Source organism: Dromiciops gliroides, chromosome 2 (assembly GCF_019393635.1).
Source record: "Dromiciops gliroides isolate mDroGli1 chromosome 2, mDroGli1.pri, whole genome shotgun sequence".
NCBI classification, from domain to species: domain Eukaryota; kingdom Metazoa; phylum Chordata; class Mammalia; order Microbiotheria; family Microbiotheriidae; genus Dromiciops; species Dromiciops gliroides.
Genome location: NC_057862.1, coordinates 22,529,995 through 22,555,425, shown reverse-complemented (window position 1 = coordinate 22,555,425; position 25,431 = coordinate 22,529,995). Strand labels below are relative to the sequence as shown.

Below are 25,431 nucleotides of genomic sequence, written 5' to 3'. Positions count from 1 at the left end.
ACTATTATTGTTATTATAACATTTTCATCATTATTATTATTAGCCCTAGAACCTTATTCTCTGATAATAACTCCTAAATGGGATGAACTCTCAAGATTCACATTTGGTGATTCATTTTGTAAAGTTAAACTTTACTCAAGCTTAAAATTTTTGAAGTTTTTTTCCTTATTTATTGAAAAAAATGCTTCCTGGGATGGCTGATGTTTGACCCTGGAAGTAACATCTGATATTAAATTCAGGCGCCTTCACTTTTAGAAACCACCATGGGTATCTGAGAGTCTGTGTGATAGAGTGGGTAAAGTCTGTTGGAAGACCTGTGTTCAGTCCTCCTCCATGACTTCACACAGGCTTTGTGAGCCTGAACAAGTCACCTACCCTTTTAGTGCCCTTCGTTACTTACCCTACGCCTATTAGCTACTAATTACCATGTGCACTGGTAGAGGGAATTTCCTCACTGGGAGTCCTCAATGCCAATAAAATGAGAGAGCTGGCCCAATTCTTTTTAAAGGGTAACTAACTTGTCTTTGTGCTTCCGGAGTCTAAGGAGATTACAGAAGATGGATTGTTGTCCCTTGGAGGCAGGTTTGAATGAAATAGGAAAACAGGTGGCATGATGTTTTAGTCAAGGGTAGAATGAAAAATCTATGGGTCACTCTTACTTCAGTTGGTAAAGTTGCCGTCAAAAGTTTCTATCTTTGAAACTGAGAACACCAAAGCTTCCCCTCCCCCCAGGAAATTAACCTTTAGGGTTTATTTGTCTGGTTAAATAATCAATACTCGATTGTCATTTTCCTACAAGCATGAGACCACAGTGAATGTTTGCAGGAGTGAGGAACACTGTCATCCAAATGGTTTCATTGGCTGTGTGGGTCTGGTAGAGCAAGGAAAAGCCAAGGAACCTTAGGCATCCATCCCCCAACACACTAAAAAGCCCAAAGGTGAGTGTCATGACATGAGGGATTTGCACTGAGTTCACATAATTATGTAGAGGCAGAGTGGCTCCTAACCCAATGGGTAATCTTGATCCCCTGTGCCCCTCCCCCCAGCCAGCCTAGGTCATTGTGATTTTAAGGTCAGTCTCACTTCTTCTGATGTCCCTCAGCTACAGACCCTTCTTGCTTTTACCTATAAGTCAGCCCCATGATATCTGGCTGCACCATCCCTGAGAAAATATTATGAAGGAATAGTTATTCAAGTATATAATTTCAGGTTACATGCATTCATTATTGTAATCATTTTATATACATACAAACACACACACATACACACACACATATATATATATATGTACACATACACATACATACAAACCAATATTGTATTGCTTACCATCTCAGGGAGGGAGGGAAAGGAATGAGGGATACAATTTGGAGCTCAAAACTTTTTTTAATCTTTAAAAATTGTTTTAACATGTAATTACGGAAAAACAAAATATTTTCTTTATATTTATATACATATGTATATCTGTGTGTCTGTATGTGTGTATGTATGTATGTATATAGTACCTAGAATGGAAGTTCTTAATCTAGGTTCTGTGAATAAATTTCCAGGATTCAGTGAATGTAGATGGGGGCAAAATTACATCTTTGTTTAATATAATTGATTTACTTTGTAATCCTATGTATTTTATTTTATCCATTTGAAAGCATTTTTCTGAGAAGAGATACATTGTTTTGGCATTACTAAATGGGCCCACAACCACCTAAAAGCTTAAGAAGCCTTGACCTAGATTATATCAAGGATTCATTCACTTTTTCATTTCAATTTAGAGCCAAAGGGGACCATGCATGTCATGTAGTCCAACCCTCTTGTTTTACAGAGTTGCGATTCTAAATTCAGTCTTCTGTACCATGCTTCATTCTTCTATTCATTCAATAAATTCAACATTCAACAGTGTTGTTAAGCATGGGGCAAGTTGCTGGGGAAGAAAACAGGGCATGGAGCTAAGACAACGTTCCTACCCTCCTAGGGTTTAGAGTCAGATGGAGGGAGGAGCTACTAATGCAGAGGACTGGTGGTAAGTGCTTCCAAGGGTGTGATACAAGGGTAGAGGCCAGGAAGATAAAACATCTCAACTTCTGGATTTTGCTAGGAAGCCCAGAAGTAAATAGGTCATAGTGCTGTTGAATAATACATGCCACTTGTGTGCAAAGTTTCAGATTAACCTTTGCTGATCTAAACCAAATGAAACACATGGGGTTTCTGCCATTTTTAATCATTCTAGGTCTCCTACTCCTCTCTCTCTCTCTCAATCTCTCTCTGTCTGTCTGCCTGTCTCTCTGAATCTCTCTTTTTGTCTCTGTCTGTCTGTCTCCAACCCCAACCCCAATCACCCCTGCCAAGGGATTTCTTTGGCCAACAAGGCCATCATTGCAATTTTTCTAGAGATCATTGGTGTCTCTAATATAGGGGGAAGAGAAGCTTCCAGGAGTCAGTGGGCACCAAGCCAACTTTTTCACTGGACTCTTCAATTATTTTATAGCAGGAAAAAATGTATTTCTATGACTGTTCCTGGAAAGTGTGGAATGCTTTGGATATGGAAGACACATGCAAATAAAGTCTGTTGATTTCTCCCTACCAGCCTTTTAATATGACTTAAACAGTTCTTCCTAGCAAAGAAGCATTCGAATCTTTGATAAAGACATGTTGGGTTGGGCTCGTTCTCTCTTTGGACCCAGATCACTGAAATTTAAAATTGTTACTTCATCTTTCACAACATGGAGATTTTCAGATTTCTCACAAACTGACTTCAAGGATCTGCAACTTCCCAATTCAGTAGAAAGAACACTGGGTCTAGAGGCCGAAGACCCGGATTCAAATCCTGCACGTGACACTTACTACCTGCGTGACCTTGACCAAGCCCCTTAATTATTCCTAGGCTTCTATTTTCTGATCTGTAAAATGAGGCCTTTCGACTGAATGGGCTCTGAATCTCTTCTGGCTCAAGACATCCGATCTTTCAACAAACAACAATCCTTTGGGAGGGCACTCCTTGCATTGATGAATGAGATTAAGAATTGCTATGGCTGAAAAAGTCAGCACAATGCTAGCCCTTCATCAACCTATGGCCATATGGAGGCTGGTCATGACACCACCAGGGGACCTAGAGCCAAGCCTTGCTAGCTTGGGACAGGACAAAGCTCTGCAGTTAGAGCAGGCATTCTGGTGTGAAGCAGGATTTAGGAGGCCCCAGTCCAAATTGCTCTTTGCTCCATCCTAGCTGTGTGACTTTAGGCAAGTAACTGACTTCTCTGGGCCTTGGTTGACTTATCTATAAAATAAGAGTTTGGACTCTTATTTGTAAAGTTAAAGGTTGGAATCCATGGCCTCTGAAGACTTATGATCCAGACCTAGAGTCACCTCCATGGCCCCATGGGCTATCAGTACAAACTAGGAAACTACTTGAAGAAGACAGTGAAACCTGAGATAAGTTTGTGTTTTAATTCTCAGTCTGGATACAGAGTCAGTCCCCTGCAGACTCCCTTTGCATGAAGCTCCATAGCTGAAGGCTGGGGGTGGTTTCCAGTTTTGTCATCTGCTTCCAGAGTCTTCTGTCATTGTCTCAAGCCTGGCGGTCAAGCTGTGGCTGTTTGTGGGAATCTGTACCTTCTAGGTAGCAGAGGAACATCTAGGGTACTCCTTAGCAACCCAGACAAACCCTCATGTGAGCTCTGTGAACTTGGGGTGCTGTGCTTCAGGCTGAATAGTCTTGTATGCTTGCCATCACAGCCATTGGAGCAAACCACACATCCTAACTCTGCGATCTGTTAGTTTCATCCTGCCAGGCTTTGTGAAGGATTTTCTTTTGGTCACAAAGGACTCAAATCCTTAGTGTTCCACTTCTTGATAATAGGAGGGATTTTTACGCAAAGCCGTTGGAGCATCTTGCTTGTGTTTGTGGGGTGAGGCAGGATTCCTGCGTGTCTTACACCATGCTTACACTGCAGTTTTTCCTTGGGACTTCTGCAGGCCTTGAATACTGCTGCTACTTCCCCCTCCCATGATGAATATTCAGCAGCTGCAGTCATTGAGGGACTCAGGTGTCAGGAAGAGTAAGGTGATTGAGGCCAGCCCTAGCATGAAAGCCCCGATCTCCATATTTAACCATTCTGACCAGGGGATTCCAATCCTGATCTCCCCTGCCGGGGCCAGGGGCTACAGCAAGAAAGGGGAGCTGGGGACCCTCCGATGAATCGGGCATCTGTTCGGCACGCCAACACGATCACATCTTTCTCTATGATGTGTTATACTAAGCATGTTGGTTTTCCAAAGACAAGGCTTTCTGTAATCCTCTCCCACCAAATGCACTGGGATTGATAATTCAGCATAAAGGACGCACTGTTGGGACCAGCAAAGCATGCATTGTTTCCTACATAATGCACCCAGGGTCTCTGTAGCAGAGTGACATTTTTTTTTTTGTATTTATTTAATTTTTCTGGTTACCATCAGCAGTTAACCTAAAGTCGGAACTGCTCCATTCTCTTAGAGGTTAAATGATTCTCTGAGCAGCCCCGGCAGGGATGGATAAATTGCAGCCCTGTCCTTTTTTCGAGGCTTTCTAAAATAGATTTTCAGAATTGGTGCTGGCTGGTGTCTGCTGCCTGTGTGGTGACTCTGGATTTTTTCTCCTACGGGGGAGCATCCTTTGCTGTGTTCCCCCTTCCGTGAAAAGACTTAGGCACTTCCAGCTGGTGGCAGGGGATACAGCAGCCTTCTCTGTCCCAGCTGTCTTTTTCATTACGTTAAATGCATGAGTATGGCTGCACCCGTTTGCGAAGGCTCAGGTAAAGGAAGGTGTAGGAGGAAGCCCGACACCAGGCATTTTTCTTCCTGAGCCTAAGCTTCGGACAGCATCTCTGTGTTTTCAATGTCTTCCTGCTTCTGGCCAAAAGGACTCTTGTCAGTGATTGGAATGTTTCTGTGAAGCTGATTAAAGGTGCCCGGGGAGATCACCTCTTTTTTTTTTTCTACAAGGAAGCTCTGCTTTAAAGGATTCTTTAAATGCATTATGGCTCATGCAGCATCTCAATTAAAGAAAAACAGGGATTTAGAAATCAATGCTGAGGAGGAGACTGAGAAAAAAAGGAAACACCGAAAACGATCCCGAGATCGGAAGAAAAAGGTATCTTTACATGGACCAGGGCAAAGAATCTTGCCTGGATTCCTTTGTTTTGCGTCCGGCAGAAGCATGTTGGGCTTTCTTTAGACAGAGGGTAAATTCTGGGGGAAGCAACTAGGGACCAGCTGGTTAGAGGAGCTGGTGGCCCCCAGCCATGGGATTTGGAAAGAAATAGGGTGCTTTATCTGATGGGCGGAAGGTTGCAGGGTATGATGCAGAAACTGTGTGTTCATTTCACATAGGAATTGTTGGGTTTCCATGACACAAAAAAATGTGTTACAAGGGAATTAAAAGTAGTTTCTCAATCATAATTTCAAGGTTAAATGTACAGTGTCGACCTGGGCTGTGAAGGAAAGAATGTAAAGTTAGACTTGCTACTTCCTGTAGGTCTTTCTCATGGAAGATCCATCTTTATGCAGGAACTGTGTCACATGTGAGATTTTTCCCCCCAAACAAATCTATGACCTTAGAGGTGTAGCAGAAGAGTCATTTCCTGCTTTGGGGTTGTTTTAGTTTTTGGTTCCCCCTCCTCTTCCCCCCCCCCCCGATTTCTGAAAGGTGTATCAGGTTGGAAGACACTGCAGCAATAGTGGGGGAGAATGAACTTTGTTTTGTCAAATCCATCTCAAGAACACAAATGCTGATCTTTCTCTCCTGGGTGATTATCTTGAATGCAGAAATTTCTATAGCATAGTGAGACCTGCAGCCTTCAGCACACTGGCTGTCTGTAGGCTCAGGGAAGCAACTGCTGGTATATCTATAGTTTTGTTTTTTCCCAGTTTGGGTGGGGGCATATTCTAGGTCAGTGGTGTTACATTACAGTTGAGAAGTCCTTGTTGAGTGTGTGGTGGCTGTACCCTTAACTTGGACACCTGAGTACCAATCTGGAGGATGAGGCCCTAGAGTACTTTCTCCATCTTCCATGACAATTAATAGAATTTGACCCAAAGTCCATGATCTGAATACAGACATCGGGTCGTAAAGCATTTTTATGTGTCTTTGTGAGAATCCCCAAGGGATGGATCATCTTAATTTGCTGTGAGCAGTGATGCGAGACGCTTTCTAAATGACATGTAGATTCCTTTCAACATATGGGCTCTTTTCTGCAGGGTTGCTGTCAACATTTTGCTGCCTTTTCTCGTTTGGTTTTTCCATAGTGGTGGGAGCACACCCCATCCAGGCACGGGGTGCCGAGTCCTTTTGTTCTGTGGCATGCTTTAGGAGGAGCATTTGGAGGGGTTACCGTGGGTCTGCTGCAGGACGTTAAATATAGATTATTTCTCCTTTAAATGGATACGCAAATAAAACTTTTTAAGTATATTCTTGGCAAAACTTCAAGCTCAGATTAAGATATTCCTTGCCGAGCAGGGCAGGTCTCAGGGCCTTCTACAGCAGAGCTTGTGAATTACCATATTCTCTTCTGGCTAGTTCTAATTTTGTCGTGTTATGTTGGGATGTGGCTATGTCGCTATCGACCTGCCCTGCCCCCCTCCCTGCAAGCAATCAGATCACCCAGAGTACTCTGATTTATTCGAGGCTGCTTAAAGCTACAGTGTAATCATTGATACCCACAGGTTAAATAAGACTTGTTGGCCAAGCTGGCCAATACAGTGCGGCTGTCCTTTGCCATCCATTGTGTCCCTACCACCACCGGGATGTGTTTCTGTGCCTGTGTCCATGGGAATTGTTGGTAGTTCAACAGGGAAGGGATGAGACAAGGGAAGTTCCAGGATTGGGAGTATAAGAAACATTTGCTCTAAAGAGCAAAATGTATTGTTACAGATACAACATAGAACTGCCCCATGGAAATCTCTTAGCAGCCAGAGGAAGACAGACAGAAATAACCATTTATCTATCTCCATTTTGCTGCTGGCTTTTTCCCCCAATATTTTTTTTTTCTGGAATTTGAAATAGATCAGAAAAGTAGCACATGGCCCATGCCTGCATTGCTCATCCTTACTCACGCTAAGAATGTTCATACATCCAGAATACAACAGCATTTCTGCATGTGTGTTTTAAAAAGGCTTTTGGTGGGACATATAATTAAAAGAAAACGACTCACAAACTGCAGACTAATAATTCCCTGTAGTTATATAGAATGGGCAATACCTTGTTCCATTTCAAGGGCAAAGACTTCAGATTTCCTTTTTACTCAGATTGTTATTTCCCCCTAGCATTTAGAATAATAACAGTGTAAATGTTGATGACATTTTAAAGTTCACAAAGAGTTTTGCACTCATTATCTCCTTTTCTGAGACCTTGCCAGAGTTCTGGGTGACACTGTTTAGTATTCGGAAGATTAGAATAATGCCCTCACTCACCCCTTTGCGGCAAGGAAGGGCTGCTGGTTTCTATTGTGTACGCTAGGACGTTCACAAGGGCTATTGTCCATGAGCAGAAGTGTCCTCCACAGACTTTGCATCGCAGGGAAACAGCCCTAAGTGTTGGTGCAGAGGCATAGAACATCAGAATTAAAAGGGGACCTCCCTGATCATCTTTGATACAGGAAAGGTCAGAAACTATACAGCAATAAAGTGGGAGACCAGGTCTTATCAAGAGACCAGGCTATTCCCATGGGGCTCAGCCCTCCCTAATGCTATGCCACCTAGCCATTGGCTATCAGTTATTAATCATAATAAATCCTCTGGCTTTGTGTTGGTTTGACATTCAACTGAAATGGCTTCATTGAAGGACCCAGTGAACAATGTGTGTGGTCCCTTCCAAACATGGCTCATGATGAGGCGAAGTGCTTAGCAGCAAACTTTTAGGAGTTAGAATCAGCTGAGTTGTAATAGCAGCTTGTCTTATTCTTGGCACATCTCACTCAAAGAATGCCCAACAAAAAGAAAAATTTTACCATCTGACAGAAATAAGTGGATATGAATAGAATTTTCTTTTTAGATTTCTTGCTTTGATGTCTAGTTTTTGTCTCAAGACATAAAGTCAATAAAGCATTTATTAAGCACCTATATTATATGCCAGACATTAAGCTAACTGTTGTTTACAACAGGATTTGCTTATATAGTTTTAATCATAGTATCTAGTATTTGTGTGGCACTTTAATGTTTGCAAATAACTTTTTAAATATGATCTCATTTAAACCTTACAATAACCCTAAGAGTTAGGTACTATAATTATCCCATTTTTACTGGTAAGGAAACTGAGACAGAGGTCAAGTGACTCGTGCAGGGTCACACAATTAGTGGCTGAGGGCAGATTTGAACTCGTCTTCCTGACTCTGAGTCCAGCACTCAGTCGTGTCCAGCACTTAGTCGTGTCCAGCACTTTGTGGCCCCATTTGGGATGTTCTTAGCAGAGATATTGGAATGGTTTACCATTTTCTTCTCCAACTCATCTTGCAGATGAGGAAACTGAGGCAAAGAGGGTGGAATGATTTGCGCAGGTTCATACAGTTAGTAAGTGTCTGAGGGAAAATTTGAACTTGAGTCTTCCTGATTTCAGGCACTGGGAAACCAAGTTTCCTAGAAGAAACATGTAGGTCTCTTCCCCTGTGTGTTACCTTATTCACTGTGGGCTTGTGTGGTTTACAGTGTCAGGAAGAACTATCTTTTACAGAAGCTTTGTTGGCATGTTAAGGAGTGAGAATGCCCCTCCATTCTCTCTCTTTTTTCCCTTTTTTTTTGGGGGGGGGGGTGGTGGAGCAATGAGGGTTAAGTGACTTGCCCAGGGTCACACAGCTAGTATATACCCCTCCATTCTAAGTAAAGGCTGGCTCTCAAGGAGTAGTCATGACCCCTAGATATGCTGTCATCTCCAGAGGGCAAGGAGTTGGTTCTGTGTCTTTGGATCCACCATGCTTAGCATAGTCTGGTCCCTCGTGCATAGGGGACACTCAGCACAGGCTTGAAGACTTTGGCAACCAGACCTTCAGACTCTCTACAGGGGAAGGAATCCTGTTAACCCCTGGTGCCAGAGGGTTTGCCTTGTTAAAGACAGTGACTGTTGGGACAGTTTCCCCTCACAATTTGTACCTTCCCCTTTTCTGGCTAAAAAATAGTTTTGAAAGAAGAGAGGAGATTATGTACTTCATTAGGGTCATCACATCCTTTAAAGGAGTGGATAGAAATACCACGGCCATATTTTTCTTGAAGGTGGTAATTGGTCACAGAATGAATGTGGTTTGGGGCCTTGAAATACTTGGACCCAAAGTGCCTGAGAGGTCTGTGAGCACTACCCAGGAAGTGCCTTCTCTTCAGGAACCCTCTGAAAGAAGTAGAGCCCTTAGATTAGAAATTTAGAATCCTAGACCCTTGGAGATGCCGTTGTCTCTAAAACATATTTCTTGTGTATTTTTGCATATAATGTTTAGGATCCCTAGTGCCCACTCCAAGGTTGTCTCTCTCCATCTCTACATATGCTTTAAGGATACATAAAGGAAAAGCCATCCTTTCTGAACTGTGACTACCTGGGCCAAGGAGAGATATTGACCCTCTGGCCACTGCCTAAGAAGGATTATACTGAGATTTCAGCTTGTCTGGGTTTTTTCTAGTTGGCAAAAAACTTTTCTCCCAATGATACCACTAGGATCTCAGGAGCACCAGCATGGCTAGCTAGCACCATGTCATTGATGAGGTGCCCATGAGTAAGCATTTTACTGAAGGTCACTCAACTGGTAGGAAGTAGGCAAGCCAGCAACTGAATGAGCTCTTTGGGACTGTAAGTCGGGTGCAGGACTTTCTGTACCATGCTGCTCCCAAGTAAAGTTTGATCAGTCACTCAACAAGGATTTATTAAGCACCCACTGCAAAGTAAAAAATGAAATAATCCCTGCCCTTCAGAGCTCACTGGGGGAGCTCATTGGGAAAGCGCACGCACGTGGTGTGTGTGTGTGTGTGTGTGTGTGTGTGTGTGTGTGTGTGTGTGTGTGTGTGTGTATAAAAGCAGAATAAATACAAAGAAACATTAAGCTCTTAGAGAGGGTAGGTTAGGTTCCCGTTAAGCAGGAAGTCCTTAACTTGTCTTAATCTGAGGTCCAAAGACTGCCCAAGTCTGGGAACTTAGAATTTTTTTAATGACATTTATTTCCACTACCTTTTGGCTTCCTTTAAGTTTTAGGTATTTTGTTTTATGCATTTCATTTTTTAAAATTTATTTGTTTGTTTGTTTGTTTATTTATTTATTTATGTATTTATTGGTGAGGCAATTGGGGTTAAGTGACTTGCCCAGGGTCACACAGCTAGTAAGTGTCAAGTGTCTGAGGCAGGATTTGAACTCGGGTCCTCCTGACTCCAGGACAGGTGCTCTAACCACTGTACCACCTAGCTGCCCCTGTTTTATGCATTTTAAAATAAGATTTCTGAGCAGGGTTCAACAGACTGACAAAGGGGTCCATGACCCCCCCCCAAAAAAATTTGAAAAGCCTTGCTTATTATAAAGATGCTCTTTAAACTTTGTCTTGAAGAAAACCAAGGTGATATGAAGAGGGATAGCATTCTGGGTGTGAGGGATAGATGGCCAAAGATAGGGAGGCCGAAGATGGACTATGTGTGTGAGGAACAGAGAAAAAGCCAGTTTGGTCATGCAGGGAGAGGAGTAATTTATAATGAGACTGGAAAGATAATCATTTAGTGCTTTAAAAAATTATCATTATATGGAACTTTATATATATAACATATATATATAGCTATAACTATATATATATAACTATGATTTATAACTATAACTATATATTTAACTGTAACTATACCTATGACATATATATAATTATAACTATATATAACTATGTATCACTACATACATATATGTTTATGTGTGTATACACATGCACACACATAGAGAGGGAGGGAGGGATGGATAGATAGATGATAGATTAGATTGATTAGATGGATGGATGGATAGATAGATGGATAGATAGTTGGATAGATGATAGATAGATAGATAGATAGATAGATAGATAGATAGATAGATAGATAGATAGATAGATAGATAGATAGATAGATGGATAGATAGATAGATGGATGGATAGATAAATGGATGGATGGATAGATAGATAGATAGATAGATAGATAGATAGATAGATAGATAGATAGATAGATAGATAGATGGATAAATAGATGGATGGATGGATGGATAAATGGATGGATGGATAGATAGATAAATAGATGGATGGATGGATGGATGGATGGATGGATAGATAGAGGGATAGATGGACAGAAAGAATCCCTTATGTACATTACCCCATTTGGCATGTTGAGACTCCACAATGTTACCTATACTGTGGCAGAGACAAAACCTAAGCTATGGTTTCTTCCCTCCAGAAGTTTATGATCTAGACGCAGACAAAATAGGATGTGGCATGAGCTATGGCTACAGCAGGAGGTCAGAGGAGACAGATGAGTGGAGGTGGTGGTAGTGAGGAAGGGTTCTGGAGGAGGCGGGACCTGCACAGAGACAGAGGGGTGAGAAGGTTTTAGGTCAGGATGGAGTTTCTTCCAAGTAGAGAAGCAGCATTAGCAAAGGATCAGGGGCAAAGGACGCACAAGCCTTTACTAGCACCTGCTGTGTGCCACACTCTATAGTGGGCACTGTTGGTATAAAGAAAAGGGAATAGTCCTTTTCTTCAAGAAATCTACATTATCATGAGAAAAACAATGTGTACAAGATTTGCAACACAGATTCAGAGGGAATGCAAAAGAATTTCAGGAAGGAGGCATTAGTAGATGGAAGAATTGAGAAATGTAGGAGGCGGTGTTTGGACAGAGTTTGGGAGTGACTGGATATTTTAAAAAGTAGAAGTAAGGAAAGAGTGTGTTCCAGGAATGGGGAATAACAAATGCATGGAGATAAGAGATGGAATGTCTTGTATGAGCAAGAGCAAGAAGGTCATTTTAGCAGGAGAAGAGTTTAATGAACCTGGAAAGGAATTAATCAGTCATGTTGTGTACAGGGAATAGTGATGAGATCTGTCTGAAGTGAAAGGCTCATGGTGGTGAGTACTTAAAGAAAGGATTGGAAGAAAGAGCATTCAGATGAGAAAGAGTTTTAAAAATGAAGTGGGGAGAGTTTGGACTTGGCTGTGGAGGAAATACAAGTCATTGTAGCATCTTCTTCAGGGAGTAGCATGAGTGTGGGAGCTGGTAGAAATATTTGGTGCTTCACAAGTGTCCCAAACTTTTGTCTGACTCCAAATCAATGCTGCAATGGAACTATGGCCAAAGGGCTATCAAACTGTGCGTACCCTTTGATCCAGTAATACCACTGCTAGGAATATATTCCAAAGATATCTCAAAAAGGAGAAAAAGACCTATTTATACAAAAATATTTATAGCAGCTCTCTTTGTGGTGACTAAAAATTGGAAATCAAAGGAATCCCCATCAGTTGGGGAATGGCTAAACAAGCTGTGGTATATGAGTTTAATGGAAGATTATTGTGCTCTAAGAAATGACAAACAGGGTGATTTCAGAAAAACCTGGAAGGACTTATATGGACTGATGTGTAGTGAACTGAACAGAACCAAGAGAACGTTGTGCACAGTGACAGTAATGTTGTTTGGTGAAGAACTGTGAATGACTTAGCTATTCTCAGCAATGCAATGATCCAAGATAATCCCAAAGGACCAATGAAGTATACCAATCCACCTCCAAAGAAAGCACTGATATTGATTAAACACAGACTGAAGCATGCTATTTTTCACTTTCTTTTTTTCAAGTTTTCTTCTACAAAATGACTAATATGGTAATGTTTTACATAACTGCATATGTTATATATGTTATATATCTATTTCTCTCTCTCTCTCTATCTATATATGAATAATTGTTTCCTGCCTCAGGGAGGGGAGGGGGAGGGATAGAATTTAGAACTCAAAATTTTATTTATTTTTTTTTGGGGGGGGTGAGGCAATTGGGGTTAAATGACTTGCCCAGGGTCACACAGCTAGTAAGTGTCAAGTGTCTGAGGCCAGACTTTAACTCAGATCCTCCTGAATCCAGGGCCGGTGCTTTATCTACCATACCACCTAGCTTCCCCTAGAACTCAAAAACTTTAAATAAAAATGTTTATTAAAAATAAAATAAATAAATCCATGCTGCAACCAGAGGGAACTGGAAAAGTCAGTGGCTGTCAGTGCCCCATTACCATTCATGAAGCCAGATTTTGGAGCAGCAGGAAGCAACACTTTCAGGTTGCTGGTGAGAAACTCAGAGAGGTATATAGATGAGCTTTGGCAAATTGTTCTTAGTCTTATCTGACTGTTCAGTTTCTGTAGACCCAATAAAAGTCTCAGTGTTCACAAATAACTTTTTCTATAATAGCTTTTAAGCCATCATCAACAAGCATTTATTAAGTGACTGCTGTATTCCAGATACTGTCCCGGGTCCTAGAGATACAAAGATGAAATTAATTTCCTGCCTGAAATAGTTCCTTGTAGTCTATCAGAGAGGTAGTTAGGTAATACAGTAAATTGAGCACTGGGCCTGAAGTAAGGAAGTAAGGAAGACCTGATACTTATTAGCTGCATGATCCTGGGCAAGTCACTCAGTTCTGTTTGCCTTGGTTTCTTCATCTGGAAAATGAGTTGGAGAAGAAAATGGCAAAATGCTCCAGTCTCTTTGCCAAGAAAACCCTACAGGAGTCATGAAGGGTCAAACACAAATGACTGAATCAACAACAACATTCTATCAGAGGGGACATGGTCTCCTCTGAGTGGCCAGGTGAACATGCAATGGATTTGTAGTTCGAGGCCCTGAATTCAAATCCTACCTTTATGACTTAGTGGATGATGCAGCTCAAATTAATTTTTGGAGGGGGTCAATGAGAGTTAAGTGACTTGCCCAGGGTCACACAGCTAGTAAGTATCAAAGTGTCTGAGGTCAGATTTGGACTCAGGTCCTCTTGAATCCAGGGCCAGTGTTTTATCCACTGCACCACCAAGCTTCCACCTAGCTGCCCCCTAGCTCAAATTACTTATCTCCCTAAGCCTTGAGTGGTTTCTAGGTACTCTCTTGTGACCCCATGTACATGGACAGATAGATACAAAATCCATTCAGGGTGATTTTTTGAGGAAGGAAAATGGCACCTGGAGTGAGGGATGGGAACCAGGAAAGACTTTGTGCAGAAGGTGGAGCTTGAGCCAAGCTGAGAAGGGAAGAAGGGATTCTTTTCAGTGGAAGGAAGGAGAGAGCCCTTTGAAGTTAAGCTAGAAGAAAGAGGACTTTTTAGGAAGGTGGTATATTTCACATGGGCGGTACCATCTACCTTGACCCCTTCACTGTATAGAGAAACTGAGGCACAGAAAGGATAAATGAATTGCCTGGGACAACAGAGATGGCAAGGAGCAAGGCTGGGCTTTGGAACCGGGTCTTTTGACTGGAAAACCATTGCTTTTTCTACTCTACCACTCAGAGGAGACTATGTTGCCCCTCAAACAGGAGGTAAGCAGGGGCTATTTCATTTTCGCACATTTGATTATATGGACATTTTCCAAACAGGTGAGAAGGAAGCCAACATGGGCAATAAAGGCTATGGGACCTTCCTCCATGGGAGTCATGCCCCCTATTTTCACAGCCCTGATGTACTCGACCTTGCCTCATCTTGGAAGCTGAGCAGAGGAAGCCCTTGTCAGTACCTGGCTGAGAGGTCCTCTGACTTGGAGAGTGGGTGGCAGAGAGGAACAAATATTGGTTTTGGACCTAGAGGTCCTATGTTCAGAAGCCAGCTCTGTGTGACCTTGGGCAATTCACCTGTCCTCTCTGAGACTCGGTTTCCTCCTCTGTAGAATGAGACGGTTGGACTGAAATGATCTTCAAGACCCCCTATGCCTCAAAATCTATGATACTATGATTTAGGAATGGAAAAGAAACTGAGAAAATATTGTTAGCTGATTTCTTCTCAAGGTACACTGTGCTGTTTATTATATGTTTGTTTGTTTTTTTTTTTTAAAAAAAAGCTTGGTATCGTGGTGTTTTTTCTATGAATTTTTTCGAGTCACTTTTTAATGAACACCTCCTAATTTTGCATCAGCCATCACTGGTGTGACAGCAAAGTCAGGACAAGCACAGATTATTAGCCATTTTCGATTTTCGTTGCATCCCCAGTGCTCGGTATGGGGCCCAGGTAGATAGTAGGTGCTTAATAAATGCTTGTTAACAGACTGACTGGTTAACATTATTTCAGACATTCCTGTTTAGTCCCAGAACCTCATGTAGCTTTTTAAGAAATATTTCTGAGTCTTATTCTTATAGCTCTCTTTCTCTTTAGTCTCATGTTCACATTCTCAAACAACAAGCGTTATAAGTGGAAATTTTGTGGACTTTAAATTGTATTGGAAATGGATTTAATGGTGCTTTGCAGTGCGTGACTTCTGTATTCTATAAGAGAGGTGTAGACTTGTGAGTTTTTCAGGGCCTCTGGGTTCTGATTGAGGAGAATACACTTTGTGATAAATCACATCAAAATGCTTTGTGTCCTGGGAGATGCTTTTCCAAGTCATTCCTTGAACCTTCCACAGGGGATTCATCCAAAGTGCTGGAGGCCTAACCCTGGTTTCATCCATCTGGTGGGCTGTGGGCTTTATAAACTAGAAGATTAGACTTGGATTCAGAAAGACTGCAGCTCCAATCTTGTACCTGGTGCTTATTACCTGGGTGACCACAGTCTCATCACTTAAATTCTCTGAAATATAGACAACTTTCTAAGATAGAAATTGGAATGTGTTGCCATTTGCCTTGGTGGAAAGTGCTTCCACACTGACAAAAGCAGAGATCCTTTCCACATGATAGTCACAACTCATGTGGGCTTGGGTTGTCTCTCATCTGTCATATCCATTCTTGAAGCCTACCTAGCTCATCTCCTTGGCTATTCACAAATTTTATGCGACTTCTCATGAGGATTCCCAAAAGTTCAAGTACAATTACATGATATCTTTAAAGCATTAGAAGAGACTGTAGTTCCATAGAAACCTGTGATGAATTTTTTGGAAAGTGAATGTTCTTTAAATAAATAAACAAATGAGTAAATGAATGAAGGAATGGATAGATAGATGATAGACAGACAGATAGATAGATAGATAGATAGATAGATAGATAGACAGATAGACAAATAAATAAATGTAGATCTCTTTTTACAATTAAAATGTTTATTTATTGGATATATGTAAATCAGGGGAAACCAGCATTTAATTTCACTGTTGTATGAAGGCAGTAATTTTTTAAAAAGTAGCGGTATCATGGCTTTATACAATGACTGGTGTATCAATTAAAATAGGGAAGGAATACAGTTGAAAATACTACTTTGCTGATCTCGTGTGTCTTAATTTTAGGTGAAAGAGATATTTGTAAATTTAAGGGCAGTAGCAACTTGTATAGCATCAGTTTCAAAAGCAAAGCCCTGGGTTCAGAAATCTTCTCTGCTATCTTTTCCCAACACGCCAGTTTTGTTTAGGATACTTTGACCCATTCATTCAAGATTCAGATGCCATGGCCTCAAGGCAGCTGGCTGCTCAGTGTATAGAGCTCACTGCCTAGGGTCAGGAAGACCTGGGTTCAAATTTTATTTTACTAGCTGTGTGATCCCAGGCAAGGCACTTACCCTCTGTCTATTAAAGTTTCTTCAATTGTAAAATAGAGATGACATTAGCACCCACATTGCTGAGTTGTTGCAAGGATCAAATTGATAATGTTTGTAAAAAGAGCTTAGTGCAGTGCCTGGAATATAGTAGGTATCATAGAAATGTTCCTTCCCTTCCCTTCCCTCTAGGTCCCCATTAAGTAATTTAAGATGCCATGTCACAGGTTAAACATGGCAGCTCCTTCAGAATTCATGAACTCCATTTGGGGTTTGATTGGCACCTTCCTGTTTCTCCACTCCTTTGATGAAGCTGCCCCCAGGTATGCCCACAAAGCCCTATGCCATGGCAAGTTCTTCCTAGCTGGAAAGGCTTCAAAGTGTATCAGCTGAGACAGAATCTGGTCTAGGTAACTAATCACCAAATGGTTGGCCTCAAAGTCGTGAATTTTCCAGACACAGCAAATTGCAAAGAACATCCACAGGGGTACAGAGGCTGCTGTCTGTGTTGGTAGAAGAAGAAGCCACACCCATAAGACCACACATCTTTGGGTCATTGAAGCATTTAACGATTCACTACTGGTAAATCAGTTCTCTCCCCCAGCCCCTCACCCTGCCTCTCTCTCTCTCTCTCTCTCTCTCTCTCTCTCTCTCTCTCTCTCTCTCTCTCTCTCTCTCTCTCTCTCTCCCCCCCCCCACCCACCCATTATTCCTGGTTGTAGGAGCTTTGGGTCCTGGTATGAGATCTTAGCTAAATAATACCCTCCATCATGGTCTCAGTTTATTCAATCAGTCAATAAGCATTTATTAATTCCTTACTGTGTGCCAGGCACTGTTGGGGATACAAAGAAAGGCCTCAAGAAGTTTACATTCTAATCTCTGGAGATGTGACCAGAGTCTCACACTCTATTCCTTGTGGACAAAATAGAAGGCAGAGCAATGTGGGTATGTGATTGTAGAGCAAGACAGATATCTGTCTGGTAGGAAGACTATACCAAATGGAAGTTGATGAATGAATTCATGTCAGCCTGGATGGAATGTAGTCTTTGATGGTGTGCTACAGAGATCTGCCTTATACTCTTTCTGGCTTAACAGTATCCTTGATGAAGAATGACTTGGCATTGTTATCACACTTGTATATGACACAAAGCTGAAAGGGGTACTCCAGAATCAGGGTTTGGACAGACAGAAATGAAGGGCCCATCCCAGCAAGATGAAATGGCATTGGAAGAAATGTCAAGTTCACTACTTAGCTTGAAATAGTTCATGTGGAGGGATAGTATTCAATGATTCAATCAATCATGTATGTCTTAATTCCTTCCCTACTATGTTCCAGGCTTTGTGCTGAATAAATATCCTGTCCTCAAGATATTTACATCCTAACAAGGGGACCGCATATACATATCTCAGAATGTACACAATATATCCAAATTGAATAGTTATCCCTTCCACATCATGGAGTTTAGGGGTGAGGCGCTTCCTATGAGCTGGAAAATCCGAGTAAAATTTTTGGCCCTCCGCTCATACCAGAGAAGTCTGATTTTTTTTTTCTTTTTTCTTTTATGGGGTGTTTACTTACAGTGCCTTGTTGTAAAATTTGGGCTGATATTATACAATCCTATACCTATTTTATGCATTTTCTGAGTTTCTAAATTTTTTTCTGCAGCTTCTGCAAAACTCCCCCAAATGCTTTTTTAATTTCTTACGCTGACAAGATGATGGGGAAAGTCAAGATGTGGAAGGGATAGCTGTATGTGGAAGAGGGGATCAGGAAAGGCTTCTCACTTTCAAAACGATTTTGCCTTGAAGTTCATTAAAAGGAGAAAAGGTGCCATCTGTGGGGCCCAGCTGCCAGGAAAGTGCATTTGATCCCCGGCCACATCAACAGAAGCAGAGTGTCCAGCCCAGGGGAGGTGACGCCCCTGCTGTGCTCCGTGCCAGGGAGCCCACTGCTGGAGTGTTGTGTTTAGGTTGAGGTGTCACGTTTTAAGAGCAATATTACAAAACTGGAGCATGGCCAAAGGGAGGCAGTTGGAATGGTGAGGGAACCTGAAACCAAGGTCTGCCAGGATCAGTTGAAACACCTGGGAACGTTTCCCTTGAACAAGAGAAAACATGGGAGGGAGAGGACAGTGGTTTTTCACAAATTCCAAGGGCTGATTGTCAAAGAGGGTTAGGGTTTATTGTCTGCTGGCCAGAATGAGAGCCAGTGGGGAATCAGAGGAAGGCCGACTTTCACTTGATGTGATAATAATGATGAGAGCTGACATTTCTATGGTGCTTTAAGGTTTACAGAGCACTTTACATATATTATCTCATTTGATCCTCACAAAAAAGCCTGGGAGGTGGGTGCTATCTTTAGCCTTAATTTGCAGATAATGAAACAGAGTCAGAGAGAGGTTGAGTTGACTTCCTCAGGTTCAAACAGACTATGTCTGAGGTAGAATTTGAATCCCTGTTTTCATGTAACTCCAAGTCCAGGAATCTATCCACTGAGCTACCAAGGGGGGCTAAAATAAGTTTGAACTATCTTCACAATTAGAGTTGATTAAGAAAGGAATGAGATGCAGGGTGCAAAGAGATAGGCTCTGAAAGACCTCCATGTTTACACATAGGAAGAACTCAACAAATATTTATTGAATAAAGTTGGTTTAGTGGACTACCACCACCACGAAAGAAATGTGTAGAATTCTGGGGCTCAGGAAGTAGGGATGGCTACTTGGAGAATCCTTTCTAGAGCTTCAGATGTAAATTACAGTGTTCATTCATAAACAGCATGGATCATTTCTTTTCCTATATCCCCTTGCCTCTCTTCCCTCCATAACCATTCACTAAGATCCTACACCGTTCATTTCATCAAACTAAATGCTAGAGGAAAGACAAAGGCAATTAAAGCATGGGATCTGTCCTCAAGGAGCTTATAATCCAGTAGGAGGTGGGGAAAGGGCATAACATGTAAAGAAAGAAGATGTAACATATTCAGAGGCTAAGATAGATAGTAATAGATGCATTTTAAGGCACGGACATTTGAGCGAGTCTGAACATAGAGCAGGAGATCTTTTGAACATCAGAAAGGGGATTTCTGTTGGGGAAATAATAATTATTATAACAGCAAATAACATTTATATAGCGATTTAAGGTTCACCAAGCACTGCATATGTTCTCTCATTTGATCCTCACAACAATTTTATGAGGTCAATGCTATTATTATCTCTAATTTACTAATAAGGAAACAGAGGTTAAGAAGTCAAGTGAATTGCTTAGGGTCATATAACTAAGCTAGCAAGTATTTGAGGCAAGACTTGAACTGGTCTTCCTTGCTTCAGGTTCAGAGGTCTGTTCACTAACAGAAGACTTGGGAGGTCCCTTTTAATCCTGAGCTTCTGAGACTTTATGAATGAAGGAGTATTTATAGTAGATGAATGAACAAATTCCCTCAGTAGGATCTATATTGTAACAACAAAGGAGTAACCTGCTACTCATAAAAATTCAAGCATCACATAAATGTATATATACACATATACACACATAGATACACACATATATGTGCATATACATATATAAATATGCACATAGAAGTCTACATATATATTATATATGCAATGTGTAGACAGAAACATATACATTTGTTTATATTTCTATCATTTATAAAAAGAGGTAATAAATAGTAAGTTGTAAAAATTTCAATTTACTTTAGTAAGTTATATGCCCTGGAGATACCTACCTACATACATGTATGTATGTATGTATGTATGTATACACACATAAACATATATGTATATATATAAACATAATATATATTGGGGCACATGTATACATACATGTCTCTCTATTTTTTTTAAATATTTAAAGTTTCTACATAATTTGGTGTTTTATTTCCAGGGAGTGTAACTTACTATGGTAAATTGACATTCATACAACTTTCTAATAGTTATTACTCCTTTTCAAAGGAATAACAGGAAAATCAATGATAGGGAAAGCATTTATTAAGTGCTTACTGTGTGCCAGGCACAGTGCTAAACCCTAGGAATACAAATATAAAAAAGAAGATAATCTCTGAACCTCAGGAGGTTTTTGGCCAATTGGGTTCTATTGTTTTCCCAATCTTGTAAATGAGAAAACTGAGGCAGACAGAGGTAAAGTGATTGACCCAGGGTCGAAAAGATAGTAAGTAAAGCAGGATTAAAACCAAAATACATAAATTAATTGACAGTTAACACTAATGGCTAAGTGTTCATCAGCCTACATCATGTAGACCAAAGACCTATTTTCAATGGTACAATAGTCATTTATTGCTACTATCCTCTTCTTACAGTTTCTTAAAATAAATTTTACTGATAGCTTTTGTTCTTATATTACCTAGAACCTTTTCCCTGTATCCTTCCCCCTCCCCACTTCCAGAGAACCAGCTCCTATAACAAATTCTTGAAAAGAAAAATAGGGCATGGGGGAAAAACTTCATTAAAAGCAACAAACATAAAAATACTTGACTTTATATTCAATGTACCACATCTGTAGACTCCAGCCTTTCTGCAAACAAGCTGAAGTAAGGAGCAGGAGAAGTCGTCTTCTCTTATATCTTCTTTGGGGTCAGACTTGATCTTTCTAATTTTGCAACATTCAATCAATCAAGCAACAGACTGTTGTGTGATTGTTTTCTTTCCATTTATGATGCTGTAGTCATACATGTGGTTTCCCACAGTTTTGCTTAGTTTAACTTGTATCAGTTCAATAAATCCTTCCATGTTTCTCTATACAGTTTTCAAGGAGAAACAATGTGGACACAAAATACATACAAAGTATGTGGTGTGTGTGGGAAAAGATGAATGGAGGGTGCTATGAGAGTCTTCAGGAAGGAGAAATTGCTCTTGGAGTTGGCCGTTAAGAAAATCTTCATGGATTGAATGCCATTTGAGCTGAGCTTTCAATAAACTTTTTTTTCAGTTAAATAAAATTTAACCTCAGTTTCCTCACCTGTAAAATGAGTCATACTACTTAGCCCACCAACCTCATGGGTTTCATGTGAAAACAGTATTTTGTAAACCTTGAAATGCTATACTAGAAGTATGAGAAGATATCATGATTAAAATCATTCATATTCCATTCTCCCTCAGTGCTTAGCAAAAACTCAATAGATGCATTTAATTTGTTCAGTCAGCTTGTTGGTTATTTATCTCTTTTTCTTCAATGAGGAATATAAAAAAGAAAAAGGAAAAATGTTTGGGGGAGTTTTTTTTTATTGAGCCCTATTAGCTCCTTGAAAAAATCTCACATATTTCCTTCAAATGCACCATCAATGTACTTCAATAACCCAAAAGTAAAACTTTTAATGCAGTCAGGAAACCTGGGTTCAAATCCTTACTCTTCTACTTGTAGCTTATGTGACCTTTGGAAAATCCTCTCTGGGTCTCCAATGTTGTTGTGTGTTCAGTCGTTTACAACTCTTTGTGACCCCATTTGGCAAAGACACTGGTGTGATTTGCCATTTCCTCCTCATTCTGGAGATGAGGAGACTGAGGCAAACAGGGTTAAATGACTTGCCCCAGGTCACACAACTAGTCAGTGTATAAGGCCAGATTTGAACTCAGGAAGATGAATCTTCCTGACTCCAGGTCTGCTACTCTATCCACTGCACCACCAAACTGCCCTGCATTACATCTTTCATATAAACGGGTTGAACTAGATGACACACAATGTCTCTTTCCAGTTCTAACTCTAGGATGGTGTGATTCTCAGAGTTAAGCCTGGAGAGACCATTCTGAAACAGTGTATAGATTTGAGGGCAAACAACAAAATCCTTTCACACTGCCCCCTTTGCTAGTGAAGATAAGTGTTAGGGGGACTCCTGGATCACTTTCAGTGGCTGAGGTAGTTTCTTGTCCTTACATTACACCCTGGCTCTCTATGGTTCTATGAGAAAACAGAGCTAAGGCCCAGTGTAGCAACTGGTCCATTGTCACCAAATGGGTTGTGACAGTTAGATGTGAAAATGCAGTTTGCAGATTAGATTTTTTTTCAACATCAGCAACAACTTCAGCTGGCCACCCAAAGACTGACTCAAATTTCACTATCACCAGTGAGACAGGATTTTGCCACTATCAGAACCTGAATTGATATGGTTAAACAGTGTAAAGTATTCTTTGAGCCTTTAAGAAATGTCAAATACTTTTCTTGGCAATTAACACAATAAGTGAACTCCCCCCAAGTCATTTTTAGGATTTACTCAAAATAAATAATTACATAATATATAATTAATCTAATCTAACATAACATAACAAACATAACACAACATAACACAATACAATACAAATATGAGCAACTAACAAAACACTTAGTGAATGTTTACTATGTGCCTGACACTGTGTGATGGACCTGGAAATACAGAGGAAATGAAACAGTCCTGTCCTCAAAGAGTTTACACTCTAATAACATGGGGGGGGGGCGGCAATGTATACACATAAGTAAACACAAAATTCACTTTAAATAATGAATCACGGTTATTGTCTGTCCTCTGTGCTTCCTCACCTCAGTGTCTCAGCATCCCTCTTTTTCTTCAAGGCTCAATTTAGGGACCAGCTCCTTTGGTCAACTCTTCCTGGTCTTCTAGTTGTAAATATCTGCCTGTCTTCATTTCCATTGTGGCTGATTTGTGCCTATCTTGTATGTATCTATACGTGCTCATTTTGTCTCCACTGTTAGAACCCTAAACGTCTTTAGAGCAAGGTTTGTTTCACTTTTGTGTTCCCCCATCACTTAGCACAGTGCCTGGCACATGCAATGCTTATGGAATTGAATTTAATGATTCGATGGCTTAGTTTAGGTAAATGTAAAAAATAATTTTTGCTTATTGATTGATTATAATAATAGGCTTTTAAGGTTCCACAGGTCGATGTGGAGAATCCTCAGTCTAGATTAGTTGCAGACTTTGCTCCCATTTGGAAAAGATTGTGTTAAAGATTATGGACAAAAATAGGCTTTGTATACCAGACATTTACTGATAATGTACATTTCTAGCACTCAGGAAGGTGTTACTGCTGTTGTTAAGTTGTTTTACAGTTATATCCAACTCTTGGTGACCCATTTGAGATTTTCTTAGTAGAGATACTAGAGTGGTTTCCAGCTCATTTTACAGATGAGAAACTGAGGCAAATGGAGTTAAGTGACTTGCCCAGATCACACAGCTAGTAAGTATTTTAGACCAGACTTGAACTCAGGAAGATGAGTCTTTTGGTTCTAAGCCTGGTACCCTATCCACTGTGCTACCTAGCTACCTTTCAGGAAGGTAGCAGTTTATTTTTTGTAGCTTGATTTTCAAATTAGGTTAGTTTGATTTTACATATAGATATAGATATATACACATATATACATACATATATGTGTGCATACATATGTGTGTATAGACCAGCACATATATACTACACATATGTGTGTATGTAGATATTTACATTGTGTGTATATATATATATCCATTGTTAATGCTGTCACTGATTTTAAGTAGCAGAAGACTCAGGAAAAGGTATTTTAATAACAGGGCAGCGTCTAAAGCCCTTTTTTTATCCCATAATGTAACATAATAATGTTAAGTGTATATGAAAACTGTAATGAGATTAGGTTAGATTAAAAGATTAATAATTAGACTACTGTCATTCAGGATTTATGACCAACCCATCAAATGATGATTGCCTGGCAGCATCCTGGAGTATTAATACATCCCCCCACCATTCCCCCAAAGTTATGAATTCCCAAATCACCCATTCCTGCGTGCCTGGGGGTCATTGCAGGTAGAGTGGGAAAGAAAGGAGAGAAGTTTTGTAAGAAGGAAAACACATTCCAAAAGCAATTCTCCATGCCCTTTTCCTGGGTAGGACAGATTCTTCCCCCAGCATCCTGTTCCTGTAGAAGCTACTTGGCTATGAGGTGCCCCACATGATGGGGCAACTCTTCCTTCACTGCCTCTATATAAGTGGCTCAACTTTCTCCCTTACCTCAATTATATAGGCTGTGTCATTTTTCTTAACTCTCTCAACCCAACAGAGTGATAAGTGGCCTGAACTCCAGGCCTTGGTCTAACCATTGGAAGTTTAGCTGAGGGAAGAGGAGATTTGGAGAAGAAATGCTTCTGCCTTGAAATATATAAAGGATGAGCATGTGGAAGGAAGAATTAGGCTTGTTTGGTTTGCCCCTAGAAAGCAGGACCACAAATAATGGGCAGAAGTTACAAAGAACTAGATTTTCATTGGAAAAACTTCCCAACCATAAGACCAATCCCAAAGTGGGATGGGCAGCCCCACAAGGCAGTAGATTCCTCCCACTCTGGAAGTCTATAGGCTGAGGCTGCATGGTGACTTGCTGGGAATGGTAGAGAGGAATGTTTCTAGGTCAGGTCCAAGCTAGATGAGGATAAGAGCTGGAAGGAGCCTTAGAGATCACTGAATCCAACCCCATTTTACAGATAAGAAAACAGAGGCTGAGAGAAGTTTCTCACAGGGTCACACAGCTAGTAAGCGTCTAAGGTGAAATTTGGACCCAGATCTTCCTTACTCCAAGTCTAATGCTCCATCCACTGATCTTGACAAGAATAAGAATAGTTGCATTCTTTTATTTGGGTTCCCAGTGCCCCCTCGATGCAAATAGTCAGTGCTTAATAAATGCTCATTCATTGATTGATACGACACATTGCCTCTAAGGTCCTTTCAGCTCTGAGAATCTGTGAAAATCAGGTGAGCTTAATTGGAATCCAGCTTATGTAGATGATGTTGGTGGTGGTGGTGGTGATGACAGCTCACTTTTT

The 25,431-nt window shown here is 40.7% G+C and overlaps 1 protein-coding gene across 6 annotated transcripts in view; it reads left to right on the top strand.

Annotated features, from left to right (window-relative positions):
- Positions 1–4,341: 4,341 nt before the first annotated feature.
- The window catches only part of ANK3 (ankyrin 3), a 380,917-nt gene continuing 359,827 nt past the window's right edge, over positions 4,342–25,431 (top strand). Inside the window, exon 1 of one of the 6 annotated variants that reach the window (XM_043988596.1) lies at positions 4,342–5,122. In XM_043988596.1, the coding sequence (XP_043844531.1) occupies positions 5,009–5,122 (114 nt within the window). In that variant the 5' untranslated portion in view covers positions 4,342–5,008. The remainder of the gene's footprint in view (positions 5,123–25,431) is intronic. The other 5 variants (XM_043988597.1, XM_043988598.1, XM_043988602.1 and 2 more) reach the window with 5 other exon arrangements.